Source organism: Myodes glareolus, chromosome 18 (assembly GCF_982192425.1).
Source record: "Myodes glareolus chromosome 18, mMyoGla1.1, whole genome shotgun sequence".
In the NCBI taxonomy this organism is placed as follows: domain Eukaryota; kingdom Metazoa; phylum Chordata; class Mammalia; order Rodentia; family Cricetidae; genus Myodes; species Myodes glareolus.
Window position 1 is genome coordinate 62331104 of NC_142043.1, and position 16428 is coordinate 62347531.

A 16428-nucleotide genomic window follows, 5' to 3' on the forward strand; every position below is an offset into this window, starting at 1 on the left:
AGGACGATTCTGGGTGTTACTCCTGAGGCACTGTCTCCTTTTCTTCCTTCCTGAAACTGGGTCTTTAACTGGTCTAGAAGTAAGCAAAGCTGCCTGGCCAGCCAGGCGCAGGGATCTATCTGCTTGCCCTGCCTCCCCAGGGCTGCCATACGGGCCCATGCTACTACACCCAACTTTTTCCATGTGGGTTCTGGGTATTGAACTCCCATCATTGTGCTTGCAAGGCAGGTGTTCCGTGGATGATGTCATCTCCTCAGACCTGTAGATCCTTTTTTGAAAGGAAAGCTAGTCTGTTTTACCAAGCAGTACTGATCTGATGGGGGCGAAGGAAATAGGGACATAGAACGGAGGGTGATGGACACACAGGAGGGTTATATGATAGGGGAGCACTAACAACGGGCCACACACTGAACTCCCTGGTGCAGGTGCAAGAATGAGCCGAGCAGACATGCGTGGCAACTGTGAAAATGCCTGAAGGTTGTCTCTCAAGAGCGGTAAGTCTTCAAGAAAATGTTTTTGACTAGTGGGGAGGGTAGGTTTGCTCTTCCCCAGGAGGCCAGGGCTCTCTGACACATTGCAGGGCTTGACCTCATTCCTGGGAGATCCAGAAAGGCATCGAGAGTATCCGTGACCTAACTAATGCTCCTCTCTCCTTCCCTCCCTCCCTCCCTCCCTCCTTCCCTTTCACTCTCTCTTCTTTCCTTCCTGATCCACAAGGTCTCAAGTAGCCCAGGCTGGCTTCAAGCTGTGTTGCCTAGGAAGACCTAAGCTGACACCCACCTCCCTGAGTCCCTGGATACAGGAGTGCACCACTATACCCGATTCATGGGGTGCGGGGGAGTGGGCCATCATGCTCTAGGCTGAGCTACACCTCCACCTCTTGGGAGGTTTCCTTTTCCCACTGGGCTGGGGCTGAGCTGTTCCTGCCTGAGGTCTGTTAACAGGCAGAGAGCTCAGATTTGGGTGAACTTGGAAGAAGCTCAAGCCAATCACAAACATCTCTGATGTGTATCCCCTCTCGTTGCTCTTGGCCCATGTCTGTGAGTCTTTCTTGCATGGAATGTGGGGGAAGTGATTTCTGTGGCAGAATCAACTTGGGAAAAATTGGGAAGAAACAGGAGCTTCTTCTTCTTCTTCTTCTTCTTCTTCTTCTTCTTCTTCTTCTTCTTCTTCTTCTTCTGCTTCTGCTTCTGCTTCTGCTTCTGCTTCTGCTTCTGCTTCTGCTTCTGCTTCTGCTTCTGCTTCTGCTTCTGCTTCTTCTTCTTCTTCTTCTTCTTCTTCTTCTTCTTCTTCTTCTTCTTCTTCTTCTTTTTCTTCTTCTTCTTCTTCCTCCTCCTCCTCCTCCTCTTCCTCCTCTTCCTCCTCCTTCTCTTCCTCCTTCTTCTTTTTCTTCTTCTTCTTTTCTTCCCAGTGTCTCCAACTGTATACAGGAACAGGTTGGGACTCTCTTCTGTCATCCAGGGCTTAGGAGCTGGCATGCCTGCGACCTGCTGGTTTATCCAGGTCACATCTGTGGTCTGATTTGCTGGATGGCCCTTGCGAGACCCCTGAGGCGTGTCGAAGTCTCTCAGTCAGGCCCCACACCGAGGTGACAACTGTGGGGTTTTGCACGGTAGTCCCAGTAACCAACGCTTGCCTGCTGCTGACAACACAGGCGTGTGACCACACCGCATTTGACAAGAAAGGATTTTCCCGAGGTAACAGAATTTTGATTCCTTAAACCAGTCTGTTAAAAAACCATTGTCAGCGTTTCATTTAACGATTAGTGAAAGAGTCAGAGGGTGGGTGGCTGCAAGGAGCCCTGCCTCTGGCCCTGAGGCCCTGTACAGGTGCTAGCTGCCCATCCTGCAGAAGTCACCTCCATACTCCAGCCGGGGTGTGGCTCTGGAGGCTACCACCATGACCTGCAGCTGGGCTGGGACAAAGTGTTCCTAAGAAGGGAAGGAAACTACATGACAAGACAGATACCTCCCACCCTCAGACTAGACTGCTGTTCCCCCCTCCCCCACCTCCCACCCTCAGAATAGGCTGCTGTTCCCCCCACCTCCCACCCCAGATCAGACTGCTGCTCCCCGCTCCCACCTCAGACCAGACCATTGCTTGCTGCCCCCCCGCCCCCGCCCCCTTCTCCCACCTCAGACCAGGCTGCTGCTACCCCTCCTACCTCCCACCTCCCACCCTCAGATCAGGCTGCTGCTCCCCGGGAATGATGCATCTCTCCTTTGACGGCTAGGGTCATGGTGAAGCCGGCTGCACATAAGCTCTCACAGTTGCGCGATCCGCAAGGGGACCTCGGGAAATCCTGCTCCATGTATTCCACCAGGAAGGAGCAGCACTGAGCCAGAGACCTAGTGTCGGAGCTCCCCTGGGCCAGGAAAAGGGTAGTTGTGTACAAGAAGTATCTCCTCAAGGTTTTCTTCACAGATATCCTGGTCACCACGAGTCCAGGGCCCTCTCACTGGGTCAGAAACTGCGGATCTGGGTCTCCAGGGAGAAGGGAAGAACAGAATGCTCGTGCCCTGCATAGAGACCCTCCAGGACCTTCTCCTTTCTTTCTCTGTCCCTGTCTTGTTCCGCTCCGTTTGTCTCTCTTGTCACCCCCTGAATCAGACACTGCCAGGGCGCTGAGCTGGGGCTTTCCCCACTTCTTTCTGTCTTCTCCATCCATCTTTGTCCTCTCTCCCTTGCTGGTTTGTGGCACTCCCTTCCCCCACATCCCCCTAAACTTTCTCCACACACATATACACACAGGGTCTACTGTTTGCACACACAGGGTCTACCATTTGCACACACGAGCACATGTCTGTGTACACACACATGGTCTAAAATTTGCATACGTGTGTGCATGTGCACATTCACTCACACACACAAGTTCTACCATTTGCACACACACGTACACAGGGTCTACTGTTTGCACACACACACAGGGCCTACCATTTGCACACATGCGCACATGCGTTTGCACACACAAACACACAGGGTCTACCATTTGTACACGTGTGCACACGCGTGCGTACACACACACACATGCGCACACACACACACACGGTCTACCATTTGCAAGCACACATAGAATCAGGCTCTGCCTGGATTCTGAGCTGGGACATTCCTTCTGAAGCTGGGGAAAATAGTATGTCTTAGGGGCTTGGGAAAGGGGCTCCTGCTGAGCTCAAAGCCTCCCTTCGGGAACTGAGCACACAGGCAGCACACCCTCCGCAGGCCACCCTAACCCCTTTCCTCTGGAACAGCTCTCTTTAAGGATGGCTCCCCCCACAGGGGAATTCCTGAAGCCAACAGTTGACAAACCCACACACCCTCTGAGGGCTGGGCACCAGATAAAAAGCCCTCCTCAAAGCCAGCCCTCCTGGGGACGGTGTGGGACCCAGCAGGGCAGACGTGCCGCTGTCACCACCGCCTCTGAAACTGATCCTGATCCCAGCCCAGGACAGAGGACCAGACGTCCTGCAGGACCTAAGACTGACCCCTGCCGAATGCTGAGGCCTCTGGGGACACCACTCCAGCTGAGGGCAGAGCGCGAGGTGGACCGGCAGAGCACCTGTCCCCATCGCTAACTCCCGGTCTGCCAAGGTCACCTGCACCGAGTCCCCTGCGACAGCACTCCACCGTCATCTGCACCCAAGAAAAACTGGTTTTCTAAGTTTTTCTGGTTTGTTCTCAGCACACCGCTGAAGGATCTATTTCTGTCTCTCCTTCAGGAGGGTGAGCTTTGCCAATGACTAATCCCGGTCCTGAAGATTGATACTCTTGTCACCTGCACGCGGGACCCAAGCCCAGCGGGGAAGTGGAGAGATAAGCCCTTGCCTGCAGCTGAAGCCCCAGCCTGCCAGGGCCACCTGCCTTTTGCTACTGCAGAACAACTGGGGGCTGTCATTGCTGCCTGGGCCACCTCTGTCCTTCTGCAGACTTTGACATGGGCTCATCGCAGTGACCACCTAGGGCCCAGATTGCCTTTCGCAGGGAATTAGTAGTAACTGCCTTTGCAGGCGAGTGGAGCCCCTGGATGGATCTTGGAACCCGAGCCCCTCATGTCTGCCCTGCTGACGCTGTGTGTGGCACTCTTGCTTCTGGGTACCCCCCGCTGTGGCGCCCAACACTGGGAGCCCTGCACAGGTAAGGTGGTCACATGGGGACCTGGGTAGGCCATCTTTTGTGGGCTCGGAGGGGAATGGAGTTGGATATGTGACTTCCTGCTATCTGGTCACTGCATGTGGTAGGATGCTGGCCTCCTAGAGAGCTGGACATGGACAGACGGTGGGGTTACGGGGGACAGGGGCATACAATAGAGGGGAACCGCACAGACAGTCACAATAGAAGGTCTCTCTTGAGCTGCCAGATGTGGGAGGAGTTTCAAGTTTCAAAGAGCTAAGAGCAGCCATGGAGGCTTCGCATGTACTTACCTGCTTGGCTGCCGGGGAAGGCCAAGCACCTGCTTCAGGAATGAAGTCCCCGGCCCTCGGGCTCCTGGCATGGGGATGAGCTATCCAACCTGCACTTAGCAAAGCTCTGGGCCGCCACGGGCCTGGCTCTGTCCCCAGTTGAAGGAGAAACACAGGCCCAGCCCCAAACACACCCACAACCCACACCTGGGTTCAGCCTGGAGCTCCTCAGGGTGGGCTCACCGCGGGCCTCCTTCTCTTCTAGAGAGACCACTTGGGAGCAGTAGTGACCACAGCACGCTGCCCTAGGGGTCCCAACAAGAGGTCCTATTTATCAAGTCACAATTTATGGAATAAAGAAGTAAGATGGTTAAATCTGGTAGCCAGACCTACTGGGGGCTTGCAAGTTGGTGACGGGGACCTCACAGACAAGTGTGCCGGTTGGCTGTGGTTTCATGTGCATGCCTCCTCCTTGGCTGCCAGGAAGTGTGAGGTTCCTGCATGCACTGGGCTGTTACTCTCCGTGACATGTCCAGGAGTTGATCCTGTGATCTGGTTTTGAATCACTGGTCTGCATAGATGGTGTGACTGACTGTGAGTTCCAGCAATCGTTAGATCACGGGCCGTGGGTGAGAAGGTCCTGAGGCCCTGATACAGGACCACAGCGGGAATCTGAGACAGAACAGAAGCCCCTGGGTCCCTGGATTCTGCTCTCTGGCAGCCGCACCTGCAGCGATGGCTTTGAATGTGGGGCTTCATCAGCTGTGTGGGGCTAAGTCGGTTGTCACCACGCAAATCCCCTGACTCCAAGAGATACCCCTCCTATGTGGGGTCACCCCATGCAGGGGAGCGTGTAAGTGTGCCTCAGAGGGACCCTGTGCAGGCCTGACTGGGAGTCGTGAGCGCGACCATGCTTCCGGGGCCGGGATGAGTCACGAACATGTGCCTTCTTGTTCCTTGAGCCTGGAGAGCACAGCCGACCTGCACATGATAATAAAGGTTATTTATAAAGCCCGCCCCCTCTCGCCTAGAGTTACGTTTTGAATAGTTAAAAGATGACCCAGTTATAGTGAGCCAGGGAGGAAATGCACATAAAACCAGGCTGATATTATGTAGCTACATCGTAAGACGCTTGAGAGGCCAGTGAGGATTCGCCCAGGTTTAAGTCTCTGTGGTTCTACTCTGTGCTGAGCATTGAGCCGCTCTGAATGTCTATGAGGTCACAGGTGCATGCTCCATTCTGTCTTCCCCCGACCTGGGCTGCTGTGCCCAGCACATGGGAAGTGGGGGGAAGCTTCCATGAGTATTCCCAGTCGTCACTCTTGGCTTTAGAGGCGACCCGGGGAGGCCCCTCTTTGCTCTTGTCAAATGTTTCCTGGTGCTTAGCATGCAAATGAGGTGACAAGATGGGGGTTTGGTGTCAGGTAGGAAATGTCTTCATCACTATCCACACAGCTGTCCCTGTGGGGTCTAGCAGTCTGTGTTCTGGGAACTTTCTGAGAAGAGCTAATGGCTTTGCTCTCCAGCAGTGGCAAGCAGTGTGGTGCTCAGGGCCCTCAGGTCACTGGTCTCAGACATGGCAGAGGATAGGATGGGGTAGGGGTTCAGTCATAGAGAGAGGACGTTCCACATATCTGGTGAGTGAATTCTCAGGAGGTTGCTGGCTCCCAGTGGGAGCCAACTTCTCTTTCCTTTCTTTGACAGGAAGGTCCCCAGGAGAGAGGGAGGGCAGAGACAGGGTGCCACCTGTCTTCACAGCCTTGGAAGGCAGGAAAGCGTGGTGTGTGGGCAGGAGCAGAGTTCCCAAGGAGCCTTTTCCACACTGGGCATGGTCCAGGCCTGTTGAAAGTTAGAGGCTCCTGAGGTGTTAGGGTTCTCAATTTCCTGGGATTACCGCCTGGAAACCTGCTCACTTCCACTCCGTTCTCTCCTGCATGGGCAGAGTAGGGCTCAGGGCTGAGAGGGCACTGGTGTCAGGGTGGAGAGGGACAGAAGGCCAGAATGTGACTGTGGCCAAGAGAGCATGGCATGCTTGTGGCTCTGGAAATGTGGGGGACATCCAGATTGGCCCAAGGGGGGGGGGGAGAGAGAGAGAGAGAGAACAGCCGGTACAGGCCCCAACCCCCAGAGGGTGGACAAAGAACCATCTGCCATTCGACTTCTTTCTCCTTGCTACCCTTCCCCCACCCCCAGGCTGTACTCTTCACGGGGACAGAAATCTACAGGTTGGGACATTTAAATAAAGTCGTACAGGGGACTGCTCAGGACGCACTATGCTTTGGTTATGCCACATCCCTCCTGTCCTTGGACAGTTACAATCAACCAGGGATAGTGAGACTTGGGGATGCAGGGTTCTCTTGCCGGGGACTTACTGGGCTGCCATCCAGCAGCCACACTCCACTGGGGACTTCAGTCAGAGGCGAGACAGTCCAAATCCTGAGAGTCACCTGGAAATGCTCTCAGAATATCCCTGACCCTTGCATGAGGCAGGAAGAGGGACACTCAAAGGCCAGGAAGAGAGGTTTATTAATGGCAGGGCAAAACATGCATTGGGGAAAGCAGAGGCATGCTGCGTATTTGGAGTGCTACCAGGTCTTTATTGGAAGCTGCCGGCGGGAGGGTGGGCACCAGCTGTCGGGGTGTGACATCACGGAGTTTTGCTATAATGCTATACTGGTGCCAAAGCTGATGCTGCAACCAACCCCTACAGCACTGTGAGAGAAGGAAGGAACTGAGCTCTGGCGCCCCCCACAGGTCAGGTCAGCAGCAGCTGGACTTCTGGCCAGAGCAGAGACCACAGCAGGCCTGGCGGGAGCAGGCTGGGCGGCAGATCAGAGACATGCTGGAGCAGGGCTTGCAGCAGCTGGGCTGGCAGGAGGAGGCACAGCAGGAGGAGCTGGGCACACAGCAGGCAGGTCTGCACACAGGGCGGCAGAGCAGGGACACGCTGGAGCAGGGCTTGCAGCAGACAGGCTTGCAGCAGACAGGCACACAGCAGGAGGATTGGCAGCATGAGGGCTGGCAGCTAGACTGCTGGCAGCATGAGGATCCAGAGCAGATGGGGGTACAGCAGACAGGCTTGCAGCACAGGGTCATGCAGCAGGATGGCTGGCAAGGAGAGCAGGTGCAGCAAGTTGGCTGGCAGCATGAGGAGTCAGAACAGATTGGTGTGCAGCAGACAGGCTTGCAGCAAACAGGTACACAGCAGAATTGGCAGCACGAGGGCTGGCAGCTAGACTGCTGGCAACATGAAGGTTCACAGGAGCTCGTACAGATAGACTGACAGCAGGGACTGGACACACAGCTCACTGGGGTACAGATGAAGGTCAGGGAGGGGGCTGGGGCACAGCAGCTGGGGACACAGCAGCTGGGGGCACAACAGCTGGGGACACAGCAGCTGGACTGGCAGCAGCTGGGCTCACAGCAGCTCTCTGGGCAGTCATCCACCTGCCAGGAGGAGTTGGTGCAAGCGTCAGAGCAGACGGACATGGTGGAGGCGGCCATGGTGGGGTTGGATGGAGAAGAGTGAGGTGTGAGTGAGTGAGTGAGTGTGTGAGTGTGAGGGGCTGGCTGTCAGCTTTTATACCCTGTACACGGAGTGTTGTTGGTGCAGGCGGTCCTTCACAGTGATTCTTTCCTTGTTGGTGTTTGGAACTGGTTCCTGGAGAGCCCTCATCAGCCGGAAGATGCCACCTTGCTTGTAAATACCCTGGCTGTGTGTTGTTCTAAGCCAGGCACCTTGGCCAGCTCTACTGATGTCTACTGGGTAGGAGACAGCAGTGGTCAGAGACTGGGGCTGGGCTCCATTGGTAGGGTAGTCAGATCTGTGCTGCTGGAAAGTCCAAACGTTTGAGTGCACCGAGCTGGCCATGTCTGTCCCCTTTCTCTTTGAAGTTTGCCATTAAGTCCTTGCAGGTAAAGGTAGAACTAAAATGACTGAGGTGGGCTTTCCTTCTCTCATTTTGGCCTGGATGGAGAGACTCATCTTGGGGACTCAGTAGCTTATGGCTAGTCCTCTGCTACACCTTGCTCTGGTGGTGATGGGTCTGAGGCAGGACTGGGGTGGGCCGGGGCCTAAGCAGCAGTTCCTTTTGCTAGAGACCACTGCCAGCGCTCCCTGCTCTGGCTTTGATGTCGTTTGGTATGCGTTAAGGCTGAGGCGGGAGCCTGGTGCCTGGATGCCCTTGAACTTGTGGGGCCCCTGTGCTTCGTCTTATTCTTGAGGGCTCATATTCACCACAGCACAGTCCCTCAGCATTAGCCCCAGAGCTCTGTCCAGGGGCCTCGGGAGGAATAATGGGTGGAACAGGCCTCAGTGGCCGCAGTCTGTCTTGGAAGGGAGAGTTCAGGTATTCTAGAAGGACCTCCTCCATGGGGTGTTGGAACTCTAGGCAAGCCCGCAGCAGGGAACTGGGGGACTGTGTAACTTGCCATGCACCACACACTGGGGATGTAGAGGAAACCAGGCAATCAGGTTAGGATGGGCAGTCGCTGAGCTGATGGTTCTCCCTGTAGTGTTCTGTGTGAGGTGTGTGTGGGAAGCCTCTTTGTATGATCTGTGGTCCGGCCAAGGTTCTGTCGTCGGACACGTGTGTAGGATCCCCTCTTCGTGACTACTGTAGTTTCAATATGAAGTGTCCCTCCAAAGACGTGTGGTCCCCAGCAGAGGATGCTGGTGAAGGGTGCCAGCCCTGGGGCCCAAGGGGGACACTGAGAAGCCTTTGAAGGGCTATGTTGTTCCTCATCTATCTGTGTCTTTACTTCCATCTCTCCCTTCCCCCTTCCTGGCTTCTATGAGGTAAGAAGCCCTTCACCATCAACTGCTTGTGAGGTACAAGCTTCTCACCTCAGGCCGAGTTTGGATTTAGGAACTTGTGATGCCCCTGAGACCGTGGGGTCAGCTCAGTCACCAGCTGCCAACGTGTTCTCTTCCATTTCAGAGGCCTTCAGTGGAGTAAAGCCTTAATCCCAACATCGACACAGAAACACGTTTCAGGATGGGCCAGAGAGCAGTTAAGCATTTATGAAGGATTTAGACAGAGACATTGCATTGTGAGTGTCCCCAGAGAGTCTGCTGAGGTGTCTACATGGTGGCTGTTTCTTTGTGTGTATGTCTGTGTTCATGTGTGTGTGCACAGTGCATGCATGTGCATGTGTGTGTATCTCTGTTCATGTGTGTGTTGTGTAAGTGTGTGTGTGTCGAGGCCAGAGGACCACCTTAGATGTTACTCCTCATATGACATCCACTTTGTTTTGTTTGGTTTTTTTTTAATACAGGGTCTCTCTTTGGCCTATGGCTCACTTATTGAATCTGGTTGGCTGGCTGGGGAGCCCTAATGTTCTGGCTGGCCTTACCTTCCCAGTGCCAGGATTTTAAAACCACAGGTTGTGGGGATTGAACTCAGGTCCTCGTATTTGTCCAGCAATCACCTTACCCACTGAGCCTCTCCCCAGAACACAGTCCTGAAGATTTCTGTTGCCTTCCCGCAGTGTACAGGGTTTAAAGACCCAGCAAAACTTAACATTCAAGCAAACTTTAACACTCAAGCAACACACAAACTGGCTTGTTTTCTCTTCTCTTCCATTTGTAAGTGAAATTTTAGGGTGATATATGAAGTGCACTGCTTAGATTTAGGGACAAACAGGAAGGCAAATACAGCAAACTTGGAGGTCGCAAGCATCCTGGCCCTTAGTAAACATTGCTTGTTTCTTGTTTCTGACATCCGTGTCTGACCTGTCTGTAGAGAAACACACATTATCTCATTAGGCAATTTGGATTTATTAGCTGTTTTGAAGGTGTGTGTGTGTGTGTGTGTGTGTGTGTGTGTGTGTCTGTGTGTATGTGTGTGTGCGCGTGTGTGCCAGAGGACAGTCTCTGCTTTCACTCCCAGGGGCTCTGACCAGGCTGGAGTTCACTAGGTAGTCTAGGCTGGCTAATCAAACTCAGGTCTTCACGCTCCAAAGGAAAGCATTTGATCGATGGGCTGTCTTCCTAGCCATTCTGTAGCTTCTTGGAAGATGGAGAAACTCTATCTCTAGGTGAGGCCTTCTTTCCCATGTCAGGCCCCTGAGTTCCTTCCCATCTTTCTGTGAAGTACTCGGCACCCCCCGCCCCCCACACCAAGTTATTTCCACAAGCATTTTCTCTCAACAGTGAGGTCCCACTAAAGCAGGGACCTGCAGGCTTTATGAGTTTGTTTATGGCTGGGGTTTGACAGAGTGATCGTATCCTTGTGACAGTGTTCACAGTTTACTCAGACTGCCTGGCCTGAGAGGAGGAGAGGAGAAAGCCACCCAGAGGTCAAGTATACACAGGGGCAGTGAGTGTCTCCTGGGGCCCTAAGGTCCTTGCTGGGGCAGTGAGCTTCTCCCTGGGGCACTAACATCCTCCCTAGGGGCACTAAGATCGTCCCTGGGGGCCCTAAGGTCCTTCCTGGGGGCATTAAGATTCTCCCTGGGGGGTACTAAGGTCCTCCCCGGGGGCACTAAGGTCCTCTCTGGTGCACTAAGATCTTCCCTGGGGGAACCAAGGCTCTCCCTGGGGGCACTAAGGTCCTCCCTGGGGGCACCAAGGCCCTCCCTGGGGGCATTAAGATCGCCCCTGGGGGCACTAAGGCCCTCCCTGGGGGCACTAAGGTCCTCCCTGGGGGCACTAAGGTCCTCCCTGGGGGCACTAAGGCCCTCCCCGGGGGCATTTTCTTCCAGTGTAGGCAGCCCAGCTCTCACAGTGGTTCTTGTGTCTCCGGTGGGTATCAGGGCAGGGCAGGCACAGTTAACTCAGATGTGGATAATAGGTTAGCCCAGATGAGGAGTCAGGATTGAAGGGGCAGGCACATAGTGGGGTGCTCCCTCCTGCACCCTGATTAGGCACAGACCACACTCAAACACTTGTTTTCACAGAGAGATCCTTTACTAAGCAGGGAAGAAAGAGGCCGACTTCTGACTGAGTCGGAAAAACAGCAGCAAAAGCCCTTGCAGGTGTGGTGAATTTTTAAGAGGGGAAAGGGGAGGCCTGTGCTAGAATGGGCTAGGATGCGGCGGGATGTTTTAATTGGGCGTGTTAATTAGGGTAGCTGAAAGGGGGCTTTGGATTGCTGGAGTTCAGTACTTTAACAGCCCCAGGAATGAGTCTGGCATAAGAAAGTGTCCCAATAAGGGAATAGACCTTGGTGGTTAGTTTTAGGGATGTCATCTACAGTTTGCAAGGGAGGGGGGAAGGGCAAGGCCTGCCAGTGCCATGTTTGTTATGCCTGGGCCAACTAGAGTCCTTTCGAGGACTGTTGTGGTCTTGAAAGGTGAGCTCAGGTCTCCCAGAGGCAGAAGGCCTCTGCCTCCTGGGGAGGGAGGTCCGAAGGGAAGGAGGGGCAGAGGCCTTTATCTTTTCATTGCTTAGGGTCCTCTCAGAGCTCTCCTCTGATAGCTGGGAGGTGTGTAGGCAAAGTCCTGCAGAACTGACTATGGCTGGTTGTGTGAGCTTCTTGTGGTAGCTGTAGCGAACCCCGAGACATGTTGGTGAGATTCAGAGCCAGGGCCAGGCAGGCAAAAAGATGGGTGGACAGATGGCAGTTTGGATGGGTCACATCAGCAGTGGGGACCAAGGAGCTGAAGCCCCAGGTGGGCATTCTCCTATCGGTCCCTTGACACATATGGAGTGATTAGATGAAAGGCCAGGGGTAGTTACCTCATGTTCTCTCCATGGAGTGACATGAGGGCATAGCACCTTTCCTCGGTCTGGTGTGTTGGACAAGCTCTTGGGCCAGGTTTTTGTGATATGGTTTTAATAGGTACATGTGCTCATGTGTTCCCAATCCACTGTGACTTGTTTTCAGGGGTCTGTTTTAGGGGTCAGTCTTCAGCCTGTGACAGGTGTTGTCAGTGTTGATGTGCACAACAAGATGGAGAATCCTCCTGCTTTTGTGTCGACACTCACTATGGTGCCAAACGCTCCTGGTGACGTGGAGGGGGATCCAGGGAAAGGTCCAGGCTGCACGTGGCTGCTCCACAGCCTGGAGTCAGTCGGGACAGCAGACCGAGCACCGTAGCTGCTGGCTGCCTCTCTGTCTAACTTTGGAGATGGAAGGTAGAACACCTGACTTGGCCTCCAGGCTCCAACTCCAGGAGAGTGTGGCTTCTCCCTGAAGAGGAGCTAGAAGAGAGATCTCTGACTTTGGAGATGGAAGGTAGGACACCTGGCTTGGCCTCCAGGCTCACAACTCCAGGAGAGTGTGGATTCTCCCTGAAGAGGAGCTAGAGGAGAGACTGCAGAGTTGGCAGGTCTCAGTAACCTGGATGAAGGCTGTGCATGAAAAGCAAGAGAGAGGAGGGGCAGGTGGGTGCTTGTGCCCTGGAGGCCTCTTGTGGGGGGCAGACATCGCAACATGGAGAGCGATGGAAGGGAGACAGCTGCTGGGCCTGGAGGGAGTTCATGTGAGAGAAACAGCCAGCTCTGCTTGTTCTGTGTTGAAAGCCTATGGGTTATTTGCATTCTAAGCTGAGGAGGTAGCCTTTGGAGTGGGGGGAGATTTGAGGGCCTGCGCTGGCCCCTGGGCTCTGAGTTTCCCTAGCACAGGGTGAGCTGCCCGCTTTCTCTCCTGAGGGGCTGAGCCCGCTCTCTCTTCTGAGGGACCAGGTTCTTAGCAGCTGCACCTATTGGTCCCTCCAGAGACAGGCTTGCAGCGGACAGGCACACAGCAGACTGGCTGGCAGCTAGATTGCTGGTACCAGACCTTTGGCATCAGACCTACATCCATCCACCCTGAGGTCTGCTTGTCCTTGAGGAAAGAGGCTGACCCAGAGGGGTGGGTAGGGGCTGCCTATGATCAGGACCCTCTATCACAGGTGTGAGAGTGATGGCCCAGGACCAGCTGGGAGGGTGGGGGACCCCACTATCCTGCTTCCTGTTCCCCCATCGGGACCTGATGCTGGTTCCACTGGAGTTCAGAGAGGAAGAATGAGGCGTGGCTAAGGTCAAGGAAAGTGTTTATTAGGGTTCTGAGGAGCCTTCCAGTGAGAGGGCACCTGATAATTTCCCACAGAGAAGCCCTCTGACCCCTGGACTGTGGAGCAGAGTTCCTAGGCTTGTGACCAGGATCTCAGGCCGGGTAGTACCCAACAGCAAGACAGGATCCTCTGTTGTTTGGTGAATGACTCTCAAGCTTAGGCAAGGCTTGCATCTGAGGCAGTTCAGGGATTAAAGGGAGAGGGGACGGATCTCCAGGAAATGAACCCATCAGCAGCTGGACTTCTGGCCAGAGCAGAGGCCACTGCAGGCCTGGCGGGAGCAGGTAGGGCGGCAGAGCAGGGACATGCTGGAGCAGGGCTTGCAGCAGCTGGGCTGGCAGGAGGAGGCACAGCAGGAGGAGCTGGGCACACAGCAGGCAGGTCTGCACACAGGGTGGCAGAGCAGGGACATACTGGAGCAGGGCTTGCAGCAGCTGGGCGGGCAGGAGGAGGCACAGCAGGAGGAGCTGGGCACACAGCAGGCAGGTCTGCACACAGGGCGGCAGAGCAGGGACACGCTGGAGCAGGGCTTGCAGCAGATAGGCTTGCAGCAGACAGGCACACAGCAGGAGGATTGGCAGCATGAGGGCTGGCAGCTAGACTGCTGGCAGCAGGAGGATCCAGAGCAGATGGGTGTGCAGCAGACGGGCTTACAACAGACAGGCACACAGCAGGAGGATTGGCAGCATGAGGGCTGGCAGCTAGACTGTTGGCAGCAGGAGGAGGATCCAGAGCAGATGGGTGTGCAGCAGACAGGCTTGCAGCACAGGGTCAGACAACAAGGTGAGGAGGTGCAGCATGAGGGCTGGCAGCTAGACTGCTGGCAGCATGAGGGTGTGCAGCAGCTGCTGCAGGCAGATTGGCAGCAGGGGCTGGACCCACAGCTCACTGGGGTGCAGATGAGGGTCAGGCAGGGGGCTGGGACACAGCAGCTGGGGACACAGCAGCTGGTCTGGCAGCAGCTGGGGGCACAGCAGCTGGACTGGCAGCAGCTGGGGGCACAGCAGGTAGGCTCACAGCAGCTCTCTGGGCAGTCCTCGATCTGCCAGGAGGACTCAGTGCAGGGCTCAGAGCAGACGGACATGGTGGAGGCGGCCATGGCTGAGTGGAGGGTGGAGGGTGAGGTGAGAAGGTGTTGAATGAGTGAGTGAGGTGGGAAGGTGGTTACCACTTATATATCCCTCAAGGGTTTGTGTATGTTTGTGTTGTCCTGGCTGCAGTTCCTTGTTGATGTTGATGTAAGGACACCCATCAATCAAGTGGCCATGACCTGTAGCTCCGCCCATAGAACTTTCAGATAGGGCAGGGCAGGTGTCATTTCCTCTCCAGGGAGGTTCAGTTCCCTGTTGTCTGCCATGGTCACCTCTTGAGGCCCCTTGCTCTGGATCCCTGCTTCAGCCCTTGATTGAGTCATCAGCACATTTTAACCTTGTTTTATAGCCACTTTATTTGGGGATGATGGTCAGAGCGCTGTGTTCGCTTTCTTTATCAAAATACTAGTGTTAATAGTTCTTGCTTTGATCTAGGAATTATTTCAAGTTAGTCTGTAAATATCAACTCATTATGCCCTGCGACCTTGAGAGGGAGCCGATTTCATTATTCCTAGATGGGGAAACTGAGACACAAACATGAGCTTGTAGAAGCGTCTGTCAGGGAGCTCAGACACCAGAACTTGGGTACTTCTATCCTGTGTTCGTATCTGCGGCTGCGTGGGGAGGGGGCGGGGCGGCGGGCCAGGATGCCCACCGTCACCTGTGTGGGCTTTACCTCTACTGGGTGGGGCTAGAGCTGAAAGGTGTGGTAGAGCTGCTTGGGGCAGGGCAGGGGAGTTGTCATGTGCGCTCCCAGGACTAGGGGAAGGGGAGGGAGGGGAAGTTGGGGTGGGGGGAGGACAGATGGACAGGCTGACATGAAGACGATGCAGCAGGGGCTTCAGGGATTTGCTCTGAGAATAATGCCTACTTCTATCTACAGCATGAGGACCCAGGTTGACTGATAGGTAGAAAGGGGAAGGAGGTTGCTTAGAAGGGATGTTGGGGTTTGACTGTGTTCTCAGATGCAGGAGGCTCTCTGCTGAAAATTGATCCAAGTTTAAGACAACTTACAACCTTTTTGTTTGTGACACTGGGTCCCTGGATGATCAAGCTAGGAGGGGGCTGGGACCTGCCTGAGAACTTGGAAAAAGACCCAGTCTTATAGATTGAATGTGAAATGTTCCCTCATCTGGGAGTGCTATTTTGGAAGGTTGTGGAACATTTTGAGGGTTCTGGCCTGGTTCTGATTGCTGCTGAGAGTTCTGCTTCCTGATGGGCCATGGCAGAGAAAGCTGTGTCATGATCCTCATCCCCACCACAAATGGACCCGAGGTACTACACTTTCCCCGTACCTTCCCGGTCCAATAGAAGTATCCTTTTTGCTGTGAGCCCAAACAATGGCCCCCTCCCCCCAATGATGTCAAGTAGCTTCTTGAGGAGTTTTCAGCAGCAACAATACATATAAGAGAAAACCGGTAGCAGGAGTGGGTTTTTGTTGTGATAAGCTTGACTGTTGGCAGAGACTGCTCATTTGTTCCCGGCCGCCCAGACCCGAAATGATCTCACAGACACTATATCAATTAAATCACTGCTTGGTCAATAGTTTAGGCATCTTTTTAGCTAGCTCTTATATCTTAAATTAACACAGCTCTGTTCATCTGTGCATCACCCAGAAGGAAATCCCACATCACCCGACCACATGGCTCTCTGGTCTTTGGAATGGTGTGGGGGAGGAATGTGGGAGACTTTGGAGCTGTGGACTAGATGTTCTACAGTGCTCTAATCAGAACGCAGAGGGATATTCTGTTGGGCGTTCAGAAGACCAGGAACTGAGAGAGATGTTGCAGTGAGGATTCTGCCTGTAAGGCTTTGGATGGAAGCAAGGACTAGAGACTTTCGGTGCTACCTTCTGGCAGGGAATCTGGCTATGTTTTGCTTGTGTCCTGAGACTGTGAGTGAAGCCGAGTTTAAATGCATTTGACTAATTGTTGGGAAGA

At 54.3% G+C, this 16428-nt stretch overlaps 3 protein-coding genes across 5 annotated transcripts in view; 1 reads left to right on the forward strand and 2 right to left on the reverse strand.

Moving 5' to 3' along the window:
• The first annotated feature begins 3244 nt into the window (after positions 1–3244).
• The window catches only part of Tspear (thrombospondin type laminin G domain and EAR repeats), a 158351-nt gene continuing 145167 nt past the window's right edge, over positions 3245–16428 (forward strand). Inside the window, exon 1 of the mRNA XM_087898287.1 lies at positions 3245–4131. Within this exon, the coding sequence (XP_087754413.1) occupies positions 4047–4131 (85 nt within the window). The 5' untranslated portion in view covers positions 3245–4046. The remainder of the gene's footprint in view (positions 4132–16428) is intronic.
• Positions 6962–7901, reverse strand: LOC125411358 (uncharacterized). The gene is made up of 2 exons (XM_087897841.1): positions 7801–7901; positions 6962–7764 (listed from the first exon to the last, which is right to left on the reverse strand). Exons 1-2 carry the CDS (start codon positions 7899–7901, stop codon positions 7158–7160), a joined length of 708 nt encoding a protein of 235 aa, XP_087753967.1. The 3' UTR covers positions 6962–7157.
• LOC148119175 (uncharacterized) lies at positions 13385–14515 on the reverse strand. Of its 3 annotated transcripts, none has more exons than XM_087898286.1 (2): positions 14391–14496; positions 13385–14315 (listed from the first exon to the last, which is right to left on the reverse strand). In XM_087898286.1, exons 1-2 carry the CDS (start codon positions 14494–14496, stop codon positions 13627–13629), a joined length of 795 nt encoding a protein of 264 aa, XP_087754412.1. In that variant the 3' UTR covers positions 13385–13626. The 3 variants fall into 3 exon arrangements, with proteins under 3 accessions (XP_087754412.1, XP_087754411.1, XP_087754410.1); XM_087898285.1 differs by having other exon boundaries at positions 13385–14329; positions 14381–14496; XM_087898284.1 differs by having other exon boundaries at positions 13385–14515.